We start from the raw sequence: 15,082 nt of genomic DNA, 5'->3' as shown, positions 1-15,082 counted from the left end.
ATTTAGTAACGTACAAGTGACTACTGGAATTTAGTTTTCTTTAAGGGGCACAAGGTTCGATAGTTTTTTGTCACCGTAACTCCAGTCTTGCCAAATAAAATACCTTACCCTGAACCAAGACCTGAAAAATACCATGCACCTTCCAGCTAATTTTGTGATAACCCCACCCCCAAGCAAAAAATAGGGTATCTATTCCGAAAACCATTTTTAACATGAGGTTGGGGTTGGCAAACAACAAACAGCCATATTTTTAATTTTTACTCAGAGAGGGGAAATTAATGCGACTACCAGGCAACGGCGGTTAACAGGTCCTGCTAGTTTATTAAAAACAGAAATACCGTAGGTATTAAACGTAACGTTAAAAAAAAAAGTTTTAAAAAATAAATTAAAAAAGATGTGTCCATGCGAGGTATTATGTTTGCTGAGATCGAAACCAAAACTTAAAGACGGAGTCAAGTACGATAGCCATTAGGCCAGCTTGATATGATTTTTAAAAAAGAATTTTTAAACAAACTTATACTTAACATAAGGAAGCTGTCATGTTTCACGACCAGGCATGCACAGTCTTGAAACAGTTGGAAACAGATACAATCCAGTGGCCTCCCACGTACCAGTTTTTCAATTTTGACCCCTTAGCAGCCTTTTTATCCAGATAAAAACAGATCAAAAATGTTTTCCACATGTCTGAATACTCTATATACTAAGTTTCACGTCTGTCGATCAAAAATCCGTTCAGTATATAGGTTGAGAAGTGTGCTCACACACAAACATTCTCACTTTTCTAGATATACTAGCAGACCACCTAGCATTGCCTGGTCATAAAATATGTATAAAGATTATATGTATAAAATATGTATAAAGATTATATTTTGATTTATACAGAAACTGAGACGTGCATGCAAATATTATGTTTGTTCTAAGCAGAATTCTTATCACTCATAAAGTGAACTGAGATCGAAACCAAAGCCTAAAGACAGCGAGTCAAGTACTATGACAATTAGGTCACCTCGATACGATCTTTAAAAAGTGTTTTCAAATTTACTTATTCTTAACATAAGTAATCTGTCATATGAACAATTCATGCATGCTCATTCGTGAAACAGTTGACAAACGGATAAAAATGTGATGACCTCTACATATTAATTTTTCAATTTGGACCCTTTAGCAGCACTTTTTTCTGGATGAAACAGATTAAAAAGTTTTCCACATCTCTGAATACCCTATATACCAAATTTCAAGTCTGTAAATAAAAAATTCGTTGAATATATAGGTTGAGAAGTGTCCTCACACACATTCTCACTTTATACGAGGGGCGTGCAATAAGTAATGCCCCTGACCCACTTCCTATAGTAGTAGAGCAACGAAATTTGGCACAGTTATTAGTCTTTCTCTACATAGGAACCACCCAGAGTTATGCATTTCTCCCATCGTTTGATGGAGCTCTGGAGACCGTTTTTGTAGAAAACCCCAGGTTGGTCCTCCAACCACGACATGACTTCAGAAATAAAGGCTGCATTATCTGGGAAACGCTTTCCTTTCAAAAACAACTTCATGGCTGGGAAGAGGTGAAAGTCAGAGGGTGCAAGGTCAGAAGAGTAGGGAGGATGGGGAAAGATTTCATAACCACACGCCCGTGCTTCTGATCTAGCGACATGCAAGGTGTTGTCCAGAGCGTTGTCCTGCAGGAGGAGGGTACCTTTGCTGAGCTTGCCCCGCCTCTTGATTTTGATAGCTTCCCTTAATTTCCTCAAAAGTGAAGCATAATAGGCTCCTGTAATTGTACCCTTTGCCAGGAAATCTGTCATCACTACTCCATCCTGGTACCAGAAAACTGTGAGCATGACCTTGTCAGCGGAGGGCTGCACCCTTGCCTTCTTTGGAGGTAGTGAGTCCAAGTGCTTCCACTGCATTGACTGGGCTTTGGTCTCTGGATCATAGTGATGAACCCAGATTTCATCCTGTGTAATCAGTCTTTTGAAGAACTTTGACTCATCTTCTTGGCACATTTCCAAATTCATCCTCAAGCACTCGACACGTTCTCGCTTCTGGAATGGTGTGAGCAACCTGAGAATCCATCTAGCAGACACCTTATTCATATGCAAATAGTCATGAATGATAGTTTCCACAGACCCTGTACTAATCTTGATATCTTGGGCTATTTGGCGAATAGTAATGCGCCGATCTTCCAAAATGGCAGCCTCAACTTGACGGACAGATGCCTCATCAATGGCAGAAGTGAGGGGGGGGGGCGACCAGGTCTGGGAGCTGTTTCCACAGACTTCTGGCCATGCTTGAATTCACGATGCCAGCGTTTTACAAGGTCATATGATGGGGCATTATCACCATAAGTTTTTTTCATTTCATCAAAAGTCTCCTGTAGTGTGCGTCCTTTCAAATACAAAAACCGGATAACTGCTCGACATTCAACTGACTCCATTTCACACCTGACTCAATTCAAACACCTGTAAAACAGAAACCACAATTAGTTCAGAGCTGTAATTTGTCACATAACCCGTAGAGATATAAATCATTGCACATGCAAAATTTCAGCTAGATCAGACAACTGGAAGTGGGTGAGGGGCATTACTTATTGCACGCCCCTCGTATATATATATATATATATATATATAAAATAAACCCTCTGATGAGAAGGAAAGTATTTCTTCGAAACTCCGCGGATTAAGGACTATCCACATATTTAGTGTTTCCTTTTCAATTTAAATATGTTTTTAACATGTTTTATTAACTATTTGCTCTTATATACATACACACACACACACACACACACACACACACACACACACAAAAAGTCTCTACCACCTTTTCTGTAAGAATATGTTTCCCATGCTTTAGACGATACAATATTTTTCCTATGCTCTAGACAACACGATTCCATTTCCGTTTGATGAAAACCGGTTTTCTTTTTTTGTTGCAGACCATCTACTAGTTGGCCAGTTGTGTACAAATCTCAAGAGCTACAGGAGCCTTCTATCATATCAAAAGTGACACGATGTTCAACGAGCAAGATCGGAGATGTGCCACTGTGTAAATCATGCTCTCTATTGATCCAAGTTATGACAACAGGACCATTGCCTGCACCTTCAAAATGCATCGCTGGATTGCTGCAAATAACAAGGACGTGCCCAGGGTAATGAAAACAAAGTTTCCAGCGACGTTTATGGTCTTTGGTGTCGTTTCAAGTGAGGGTCACATCATGGCACCTCACATCTTCAAAGTCTGCTTGAAAGTCAACACCAAAGTGTACCTGGATATGCTAAAGAGTGTGGTAATCACCTAGTGCAATCAAGTTGCCACTGGCAGACCTTGAGTGTGGCAGCAAGAATTGGCACCGGTCCACAAATCCAAAGAGACCCAGGCTTTGCTTCAGAAGGAGTGCTACGACTTTGTATCCTTCTCTCACTGCCCCCTCCTCCCCAGACCTGAACCCGCTAGATTACTGTCATACGTCGAGAACATCATCAACGTGAACTCCCACAACACCAAAGCCAGCCTGATCGCCAGCATTCGCTGAGCTCCCGCTGGCACTTGTGAAAAAGGCATGCTCCCAGTTCTGGACCTGTATTGAGGCAGTGATTGAGGCTGAAGGCGGCTACATTAAATAGACGTTACCTGAATTGATTTTTTTCAATAAAAGTTTAAAAAAAAACAGCTGTAGTGTTGTTTTCTTTAGGGTCACAACTTTATCGTCCCAAACAGTATACACGTGTTAATAAAAGAGTTTATCCACTCAAATATTCCACAAATTATTATACGAATCATCAAGTTCATCAACACAATCATCTTAATTTCCAACATAAAACGTTGGTCAACGTTTGAAAGTCACGTATGACCATCTTGAGTAATGTCGTATAAGTTGGCTAAGCAATCACGATTCAACTGTTGAAGAGTGATCACTAGATGTGGGAGTTCAGCGAAGTCCAACTTGTTCAGGTCGTCAGAGTAGTTTTGATAATAATAAATAAAGTTATGCGTATTTTCTGTCTGCTTACAAATTCAATGTGTGCGTGCAAGTAACCGGAAGTGACAGTAACCAATGTTGTTTCTTTATTTTATGTTTATTTTTGTTTTGCTTTTTACGTTTATTTCAAGAAAAAGGATATATTTAAAGAAGAAAAAACGAACAAACAAAAACATTGCAGATATAGATTTAAAAAAAAAAATGTATCATCATCATATCGTATCAATCCAAAGATTCTATTGTTGATATTGGTTTCCGATATTTTTTCGAGTCAGAATTCTTTCTCGAAACATATTGAGTACTTACGGGAGGGACCACATGAAGGTTGCCAACATCCCTAAATGAAATGGATTTTTTGTGGAACAAACTGGGTTCGAAATTGAAATACCCAGGTCGTCAGTCCGTGTTGTTAATCACTTGGCCACTGCCATCGTCCAGAAAAATGTATAAACAAAATCACACTTCAACGATTTTTTTTTTCTTTCTTGTAAAACGCGTTCTGTTTTAACGTTTCTGAATTTTTGAGATAAGGATGGGCTATTCGTATTATTTGGATTCGTCGGACTACTATTCTCATCTTGAGTGTGATTTTCACAACGTTTCAGTCGATGTAACCTCTGACCTTCTTCAGATGTAATTTGTCGAACTCGGGAATTTGGACGGAATTTCGAGCGGAACCCTTTATTTACTTCACGTTATGAAAAGCACACTCCAAATGAGAACAGTAGTCGGATGAATCCAAATAACATGAGTTTTCTGTTTTAATTAAAACTATTTTGACTGAAACATAGATAACGACATGATTTGTGCAATGTTTGTTGAATAATGTTTTTCGTTTGTTTAGTAAAAAGTTTTGTAAATAATAAACATTTTAAAGATTTTATTCATTAGGCGTGTAATTAAACATTTAATAATTAAGATCCCATTTCTGGTGTCTAACTCAGCCCTCATGGGGAGACAAGTAAATAGTGACACGATTTCTGCACAGAAAATACACAATGAAATTTGTTTCGATCGTCATATAAAACAACTGTGTTGTTAAATAATAAAAACGGTATTACTGATCGGTTTTAATATTTAATCCTGGTCGATATTTTATGTTTAGTCCAACTTATAAAACTCACTATGTCTGTCTCCATATTTTCAAACTATCTTTCCTGAAACTAAAAGTCGAAAACCGGCGCTAGGGACCTTAAATGATTTTATGGTCTGTTCTTTTATGGGTCTTTAGCTGGTTAAAATAGTTTTTAAGGGGTCAAAAAGAAGTCAAAATTGAAAAAAAAAAATCGTTATCCACTTTGTACATTCATCTTAGTTTATTTTTAGTCAGTTCATATGTGTGTCACGTTGACACAGTGGTAACGGCACCAGCTTTGAATGCTATAGTTTTGTTTTTGGTTTCGATTCTAGCTGATGGCATCCAAATATTTTTTTACTTTTGAAATCACGATTCTATAATAATATATATAAAATCTGGACACATTAACATGTCATATTTGAGCATATTTTACGATCGGGCAAAGCCAGGTACCCCCTAGTTAGTCATAAATAGAGGAAATAGGAAGAGCTTTTACTCTCACACCCAGAAGTCATAACACTAACACTCATAACACCAGGAAACTACTTTTCGATATTCACTGGACAACTCTTCTTGAAAGAAGAGAAGGTCAAAAGAAATAAAGAAAATGTAGAGAAAGAGAGAGAAGGAAAGGAAATAATCTGTTATCAGTCTATGTAGTTAATGGTGTTGTCTTTCCCTATTTGCTGAGGTTGCACAAGACAAAGGTTACGAGTTTGGTAGAGTCTCTTCCGAGCCATAAATATTTCCCCCCTGATTTTGCCTCAAAATGAACAAACAATTCAAATTACAATATTGATTAGATCGGTTAGTTTTACTACTATTTAATCTCTATAATCTATCGAAATTAGAATCCTGGATAACAGCGGATAACCGTGAGAGTTGTCCATAAATAGAGATTGCCATAATTGAATTCTTGCCGAAACCATGAAAGTTCCTTAATCCACATTTTACAACATTTGCTTCGTTTCTTTTTGTTAAGCATCCCTTATCTGTGTTTCGTTCTTCCTTTATATTGCTGTACGTCTTTATTGCTTTTGTCTTTATTGCTTTTTATGTTAAATTATATTTGAGGATCAATTCATCAGGGGCCCACATGTCATCTAGCAAGCCGACACCCTGGCCAGTCCACCACTGTGTGTGTGTGGGGGGGGGGGAGAGTATGTATATATATATATATATATATTGTGCATATATACACATGCACGTAAACATACCCATATACATACAGATATGCACGCACTTACACACAACACACACATATATATACAGATATGCACGCACTTACACACGCACAGAGATACACACGCACTTACACATGCACACATATAGAGATATGCACACGTACACATATACAAATATGCTCACTTACACACATATATAGAGATGTACACACACACACACATAAATATATATATGTGTGTGTGTGTGTGTGTGTGTGTGTGTTTGTGTTAGACAGCCATGATAAGTCCAGGGAATTCGAACAGATTGAGCAATATATCGAACTGTCAAATTATCTGGCATTTCCCCTGTCTTGGCTTGACAGACATCTCGCAAAAATCGCTCCACTAGAAAATGCTTATTTTTGCATCTAGTTCTTTCGTTCAGCTTTTATGAATGTAGTTTTATTTATTTATCTAGTTTTATATATTTAGCACAAAGAACCTTTTGATTGGCACATTAGATGCATTCGTGTGTGTTTATTCCAAAAAATTCCTGTGTTAAAAAAAAACTATCAGACAAGATCTTGTGTGTTTGTTTCTGGCCTAAATATATACTTAATTATTTTTCTATTTACTTTTAATCTAATATTTATTAAATTAAAAAATAAAATAGAACTAAAACAAATGTTTAAAAATTCTGGTCTTCTACACAAACTTCGGGGTTATGGTATTGGTGGTAAGATTCTTGACATTATTAAGTTCTTTCTTTCTGATCAATATTGCGAGTAAACGGATAATGTCTTTTTATTCTGTTTTCCTATCAGTGCTGGTGTTCCTCAATTCCAGGCTCAACTCTTCTTTTCTCTATATCAATTCCAGGCTCAACTCTTCTTTTCTCTATATCAATTCCAGGCTCAACTCTTCTTTTCTCTATATCAATTCCAGGCTCAACTCTTCTTTTCTCTATATCAATTCCAGGCTCAACTCTTCTTTTCTCTATATCAATTCCAGGCTCAACTCTTCTTTTCTCTATATCAATTCCAGGCTCAACTCTTCTTTTCTCTATATCAATTCCAGGCTCAACTCTTCTTTTCTCTATATCAATTCCAGGCTCAACTCTTCTTTTCTCTATATCAATTCCAGGCTCAACTCTTCTTTTCTCTATATCAATTCCAGGCTCAACTCTTCTTTTCTCTACATCAATTCCAGGCTCAACTCTTCTTTTCTCTATATCAATTCCAGGCTCAACTCTTCTTTTCTCTATATCAATTCCAGGCTCAACTCTTCTTTTCTCTATATCAATTCCAGGCTCAACTCTTCTTTTCTCTATATCAATTCCAGGCTCAACTTTTTTTTTTTCTCTCTGCATCAATGATCTTCCAGAGAATAATATTAAAAAGATTTATATCTATGTGATGATACACCTCTTCTCCCTCGCATCAGTTGAAATATGCAGCTAATGTAGAAGTTAACCTGGGTTCAGTTGCAGATTAGGGATGAAATGGCTTTTTAAGACTCTGCTCCTGTCTTTCAATCATAGACGTGTCCCTTTGTACCAGTTATCAAAAGATGCAGAGAGAGCTGGAAATCTAGGAAGAGTTATTGTCGCAATATTGTTGGTATCCCTGAGAGGTATGGTCACAAAAAAATGGAAGGTTTTATTCATAGAACTCCTGCACCTAACTTTTCACCCCTCAAATGTATGAAGACTTCTTCTGATTGGCTACCTACTGGAAACTATTCTTCGTCTGCAAGCTTTCACAATTCGAAGCGTCTTTGGATTGATACTGCCATTTTGCTTGGATCAACATGTCTCTTCTCTTTTAAAACTAAAATGGTTTACAACTAAAAAAAAAGAGGACACTGATGATACGATAATTGAGCATGGCAGTTCTTTCACCAGAATTCTTGAATATTGGTACCACTGAAGCAATTTTCCAGCTATCAAACATGCATTTGTTGTAGAGTTTGCAAAGAGCAGTGTCTACATCAGCAAAGCATTTCTTAATTAGTATAGCAGGGATGAGATCAGGTCCACATGCCGGGAAGATGTCTAGTTTTTTAAGATACCACAACCATGAAGAGGAACGATTTTCAGATAATCGAGTCTGGCTTCTATCAACTAAGAGAAATTTGGGAGAGGTGGTTTATAGGGGTACAAGTTGTAGCATAATGAAGAAGCTCCTGGGGAACTAGTGGGTTAGTTCTATTCTTCATCTGCAAGCTTTTACACTTACAAAGCTGCTCTGGATTAATACTGCCATTTTGCTTGGAACAATATTTCTCTTGTGAAACTAAAATAACTAACAACGTAAATTATTATCAGTCAGACTCTACAGAAAACCACTATTATTGCTGAACAATCACGTGGATTCCATGAACAAAGCTTCTTTCTTAGAACTGCACGCCTGTGGAACTCTGTTCCGTCTGCCTGCTTCCCACCTGACTACAACTTGGATGTCTTCAAGTCCAACGTTAACAAATTCCTAATGAACCGCCCCCTTAAGTAAACACTTCATCAAATCTCCACACTAACGTAATGTACTTGCAATAACCCTTATACCTGAGTGGCTTCCGGGCCTTGATAAATAGTGACAACCGTGTAAAAAAAAAAAAAAAATTAGGGAGTAAATGATCACATTTAACAACTGCAATCATGTTTCTGTCTCAAATTTCTTCACAATCCAATTGCAATAAAATTCCAAGTTCTAATGGACCATTCCTTTTTTTTTTGTTAAAATTGACTCACTATTCATTTATTTGGATTCTTCGTACGACTCTTCATCTTGAGTGTTATTATTTTCAAAACATTTCGACTGATGTAACCTCCAACCTTCTTCAGATGCATCTTTTCGAACTCGGAAATGTTTCTGTCGAACTCAGGAATTTGGACGAAATCTCATAAGGAACACCCGTCTAGCTGAATCGACTGTGAAAAATTTCCCCCACTCTTTATCTGTGCCTAAATCAAAACGTGGATTCCATGAACAAAGCTTTCTTAGAACTGCACGCCTGTGGAACTGTTCCGTCTGCCTGCTTCCCACCTGACTACAACTTGGATGTCTTCAAGTCCAACGTTAACAAATTCCTATTGAATCGCCCCCTTATGTAAACACTTCATCAAATCTCCACACTAACATACTGTACTTGCAATAACCCTCATCCCTGAGTGGCTTCTGGGCCTTGATAAGTGGTGACAACCGTGTAAAAAAAAAAAAAAAAAGGACCCATGGCGTAGTGGTTAGAGTACTTGGAAAAATCTATAGTATAAGTCATTCTCTTGTAAATTTAAGGTTCAATTCTCAGTGCGGGCCACCGAAAAATACAGTTATGAATTACTTAGGATCTTTTATCTAGTCATGGTTGATGGAAGGAGAGCGTGCTACCCCCCACCCCCCGTAAAGTAAAAAAGGGTTCCATTTGAAATTCTGTCTAAATTCTTGAGTTTGACAAGATGCACCTGAAGAAGGTCGGAGGTTACATTTTTTTTCTTCTTTTTTTTTATTACATTTTCACCCCAAACAAGGCAAATTGCCACTTTGGTGTAGGGGGCTACTATCAGGGGCAACAACTACTGGGGTACTATGTAGGGATTTGGGCAGCAAGGTGTCGGTTCACGTTACACTTGAACTTCTGCACGTCAGTACTGTTGGGGAAGCAGGGACCTGGAATGGAATTCCAGAGTCTAGCGGTTCTGGGGAAGAAACTATTGGAGTAAAAAGATCTTTTACATCTAGGGATCTCTACAGTGTGGGGGTGGGATTTAGCAGCCTGTCGGGTTTGTCGTGGGGGCACAAGTGATTGCAGTTCGTCAGAGCATTCACCACTAAAATACTTGTAGAAAAGGCAGAGGGATGCAACACGTTGTGAAAATGATACTCAAAATGAGAATAGTCCAAAGAAGTCAAATATTGTGAATAACAAATCCTCATCTCAAAATTCAGAAACGTAACTCACTCTGATAACCAACTCCTTTTCTCAGCACTTTAAGTAATGCCTCCTATTTTTATTTCGCCCGAATGGATGAGAGGGGATTGCCAATTGCATTTTTAGGATGACTGAGCTTTTATGACCTAAAAGAATCATCTCTTTGCTTCTGACGAGGTTGCTTTCTTAGAGTCTTACACTGTCAATATCTGCAACAGAGACGCATCATTGAATTCTTTCATGAGGAAAAAGACTGAATCGAACAACATTCACCAGCGTCTATTGAACGTTTACAAAACTGATGCAATTAGGGGATGGGATTGTCGTCTTCAAAGTGGCACCAAATGTGAGGGACAAAGTGTGCTCCAGACGTTCACGACTGAACCAGGCTGGCAAAGGTACATTAAGAATGACTATGTAAAAAAAAAAATGAATTCTCTGAACACAAAAGTTCACTTGTTTTAATGGTACCACTCCCATCTTTTTAGCTCTTCAACTTTTTAGTTTCTGAGTTTAAAAAAAAATAAGAGGCTTTTGGAACAACCCTCATAGATATTTTCAAAATTTCAGTATGCCTTTTTCGTGGGGGGAGGGGGACTGACTATATATATTAGTGAATCGATCAACATTCACCGGTGCCTGTTGAATATTTACAAAACCAATGCAGTCGATGTCAGCACAGATGGGTTCGTCGATTTCATAAGGGCGACAGATGTGAGTGACAAAGTCCACTCCAGACTTTCACGACTGAGGCATTAAAGAGGCTGGCAAAAGTGCATTGAAGATAATTATGCACAAAAGGTTGCTAGTTTTAATGGTACCACTCCCATCTGCATAACTCTTCAATGTTTTAGTTTTCAAGTTAAAAATAAGCTTTTAGAACGACTCTCGTATATATATTTTTAAATTCAGTATGCCTTTTTTCACAAGGTGGGTTTGCTGGTGAAAACTGTTGATATATATATATATATATATATATATAAGTCGTTTGTCTACATACTAAAATATCTGATAATTTGGACAGTTATTATTGAGTATGATAGGCTGTCATAAGCGAGTGAAAATATTCTAAGTATAAATATATACTTTATCCATATCCATATATCAGTAAAGTCACCTGTCAGCACACACCATCCTGCTGCAACATCAGGTTTGCTGAGAGAATCATGGAAAAAAATGAAAGAAAAACTTATGACCTTTTTAAGAAATTTAAGAAGTTTCAACGTTACATCCTCATTTTCAGGGGACTACCACAGGAAAGTGATAGAGATGATTGAAGAAATAAAATGTACCAAAATGAGAGGAAAACCTTATGAAAAGTGAGATATTTATAAATACTTTATTTCTATTATTATTATTATTATTTTTATTATTACTATTTGTAAATAGGGATAGGGAAAGCGATTAAAAACGTATGTAAATGAAACTAATCTGATTTCAAATCCATGTATATGTGGGAGAGTCACATATCAGATTTAAAACTCCCAAAACAGTTCCTTTGCGGTGAGCTCTCCAAAAAGAATAAAGAATTGTCGGAGAACAGCAGAAAACAGTTCAAGAACAGCTTGAAAGTGTCCCTCAGACAGTTTGGTTTGTATCCCAACTCATGGGAAGATTTAGCCCCGCCTCCTTCCCCATAAAATGTTCCTGACATAACACAAGCCACAAATTCTTCCTGGCATACCGCAAGCCACAAATTCTTCCTGGCATACCGCAAGCCACAAAATCTTCCTGGCATACCGCAAGCCACAAAATCTTCCTGGCATACCGCAAGCCACAAAATCTTCCTGGCATACCGCAAGCCACAAATTCTTCCTGGCATACCGCAAGCCACAAATTCTTCCTGGCATACCGCAAGTCACAAAATCTTCCTGGCATACCGCAAGCCACAAAATCTTTCTGGCATACCGCAAGCCACAAAATCTTCCTGGCATACCGCAAGCCACAAATTCTTCCTGGCATACCGCAAGCCACAAATTCTTCCTGGCATACCGCAAGCCACAAATTCTTCCTGGCATACCGCAAGCCACAAATTCTTCCTGGCATACCACAAGCCACAAATTCTTCCTGGCATACCGCAAGCCACAAAGTGTTCCTGGCATACCGCAAGCCACAAAATGTTCCTGGCATACCGCAAGCCACAAATTCTCCCTGGCATACCGCAAGCCACAAATTCTCCCTGGCATACCGCAAGCCACAAATTCTTCCTGGCATACCGCAAGCCACAAAGTGTTCCTCGCATACCGCAAGCCACAAAGTGTTCCTCGCATACCGCAAGCCACAAAGTGTTCCTGACATACCGCAAGCACACATTGAAGAACACGTGAGAAAACTTACTATCAGAAAAGACAGAATAGCTCCTCGGCTACAGAATCATTCCACAGACATGCCGCATGTGGGAGATTTTTCAGATCAGATTGATAAGTTATTTCTAAACCCACAGAACAATTGCATGATCATGGTCATCTTGGCACGAAAAGACGGCAGAGCATCATATATCAACACTATAGTTTGCCATTCTTGCATATCAACAAAGAATCGTCACACTCTGCTGTTCTGCAATATCCAATAGCAGGTATAAATGAAGACAGAAGAGGAAAAGGAGTCAGGCTGAAAAATGTAAGAAAAAGATGCGTACTGACAAGGAGAAATCACATGTGATTTTTACAAAGTTAAGAAACAAGGAGTTATAGTAGTTCACAGGAAGAGAGAGAGAGAGAGAGAGAGAGAGAGAGAGAGAGAGAGAGAGAGAGAGAGTGCGTGTTGATTACAAGGAAAATAAACAAGGAAAGAAAGGGGCATAGCATCAAACGTTAGCACAAGGGTCCTTCCAAAAGTAAAGCTTCCTATTTTTTTAAACTCAAAAGGTTGAAGAGCTACTAAGACAGGAGTGTTACTATTAAAACGAGAGACCTTTTGTCCTCTGGAATTTATTTTTCTACATAGTCACCACCATTTTCAATACACTTTTGCCAAAAATTCAATATTGCATCTGCTTTTGATGCATATCCATTACAAGGGTTGCTTTCTTAGAGTCTCACACCGTCAATATCTGCAACAAAAAGACAATACTTTCAGGTTATGAATGCATAACTGCAGTCATCATAACAATGCAGTTTGCAGTCCTCTCTGATCCATTCGGGCGGAATAAAAAAAAGGGGAGGCATTACTTTTGGAACACCTCTTTTGTTTGGAAACAGTTGTGGGGGACAAAAAAGTACCTTAACATTCTTTGTGGTGAGTGTTGTGGGTGACAAAGGTTAGAGTTCCTTAATAATCCCTTATCGCCAATATGGAGGTCCTACAAATGTCCTGAAGACAACTTGGTAATTAGTTGAAACAAAATATATTGAATAGAAAAAGTAAATGCAACTAAGAAATAGTGTGGTTATACTTCAGTCCCACTGCCACTGTGTATGACGTGTGCTAAATATTTATTGATAAATATTTAATACAAAATATTAAATATCAAATGTGACACGAAGTCAAAAAATGCAGGATGGAGAGGGGGCAATGTTGACCAAGCTAGCATTGACTAAGTAGACACATTCACCAAAACTCTGAGCGGATATGCCATTCACTTGACATAGCAGGCGCATAGAACGCTAGCTCTAGATATATCTAAGGCTTTTGACAGGGTATGACATGAAGGTCTTCTCAGGAAAATCAGATCATACGGTATCACTGGAAGAATACTTAACATAATTAAATCCTTAGATAAGAGAAAAATCCAGGTTGTCCTCGATGGTCGTACATCTAAACAATGATATAAATGTGGGAGTGCCTCAGGGGTCTATCTTTGAACCTCTATTATTCCTAATATTCATAAATGACCTTCCTGACAAAATTGTCTGTGAGATGGGCTGATGACACCATGCTCTATAACAGACACGGCAGGAAAACAAATGAACACATATCTAAAGAAATGGCAGAAACACTAGAGGACGACCTCCAATCTGTAGTGGAATGGAGACAAAAATGGATGGTCACATCCAATGCTGCCAAGACTAAGCTTGTTTCCTTCAATAACTACAAGAAACCTTCTCTACCACCAATAGCAATGGCCAAAGACTCTTTATCTGAAAGCACATCTTTTAAACTCCTCGGCCTAACGTTCAAAGGAAACATGAGTTGAAACAATTATATTGAGAGCATTGCCAGGACTGCTGCGAAGAAGGTAGGTTCGCTCTACCGTGCTAGAAAGCTACTAACGCCCAAAAGAATCCTGTACCTCTATAAGGCCACCATTCGCCCATGTATGGAGTATTGTTGCCATATTTGAGCTGGTGCATCTGCTACTAATCTCTCACTCCTAGACAAGGTTCAAAAGAGAGTCGCCAACCTGATAGGTCCTGAACTGTCATCTAAGCTTCAGCCTCTGTCCCATCGACGAAATGTAGCATCCTTCTGCCTGTTCTACAAGTACTTTAGCAGTGAATGCTCCGACGAACTGCAAGCACTTGTACCCCCTCAACGTAAATACCCCTGACAAACCTGATAAGCAGCAAAATCCCACCCCTTCACAGTTTAGATCCCTAGATGTAAGAGAGCCTTCTACTCCAGTAGTTTCTTCCCCAGAACTGCTAAACTTTGGAATTCCCTTCCGGGTTCCTGCTTCCCCAACTGTACTGACATGCATAAGCTCAAGTGTAACGTGAACCGAGATCTTGCTGCCCAACTCCCCACATAGTACCGCTGTAGCTTATGTCCCTGATAGTAGCCCCCTACATCAAAATGGCAATGTGCCTTGTTTGTGGTGAAAATGTAATAAAAAACGAAATCATCCAATGACTGACCTACTTACACCCAAAGAATAACAATATATACATGGTGTTGGGAGTTGGGGGAATGACAATCTTATATACAAATAGGAATGTATTATTTAAAATGGTGAGGGGGGGGGGATGGTTGTTAGCATAAAAACCCGTGGCAGAA

The 15,082-nt window shown here is 38.5% G+C and overlaps 2 protein-coding genes across 3 annotated transcripts in view; both read left to right on the top strand.

The window, feature by feature from the left end:
- LOC145242992 (protocadherin gamma-C4-like) overlaps nt 1-15,082 on the top strand; it is a 314,328-nt gene that overhangs the window by 145,083 nt on the left and 154,163 nt on the right. The window contains exon 3 of one of the 2 annotated variants that reach the window (XM_080106120.1): nt 2,936-4,403. The exons of the other annotated variant lie outside the window; for it this stretch is intronic. Within the exon in view, the coding sequence (XP_079962246.1) occupies nt 2,936-2,947 (12 nt within the window). The 3' untranslated portion in view covers nt 2,948-4,403. Of the gene's footprint in view, nt 1-2,935; nt 4,404-15,082 lie in introns of those variants that run through there. 2 annotated transcript variants of the gene reach the window in all.
- Nucleotides 6,030-11,103, top strand: LOC145242996 (uncharacterized). Its single transcript, XM_080106124.1, has one exon. It carries the CDS (start codon nt 6,945-6,947, stop codon nt 7,593-7,595), a length of 651 nt encoding a protein of 216 aa, XP_079962250.1. The 5' UTR covers nt 6,030-6,944; the 3' UTR covers nt 7,596-11,103.

This window comes from Euprymna scolopes, chromosome 21 (assembly GCF_053919585.1).
Source record: "Euprymna scolopes isolate OS-2025 chromosome 21, ASM5391958v1, whole genome shotgun sequence".
NCBI classification, from domain to species: Eukaryota; Metazoa; Mollusca; class Cephalopoda; order Sepiida; family Sepiolidae; genus Euprymna; species Euprymna scolopes.
The sequence above is the reverse complement of the archived record's forward strand: the minus strand, read 5'-3'. Positions and strand labels throughout refer to the sequence as shown.

Coding starts and splice junctions, on each gene's coding strand:
- LOC145242996 (XM_080106124.1), top strand. CDS start 6,945: ATGGTATTGGTGGTAAGATTCTTGACATTATTAAGTTCTTTCTTTCTG.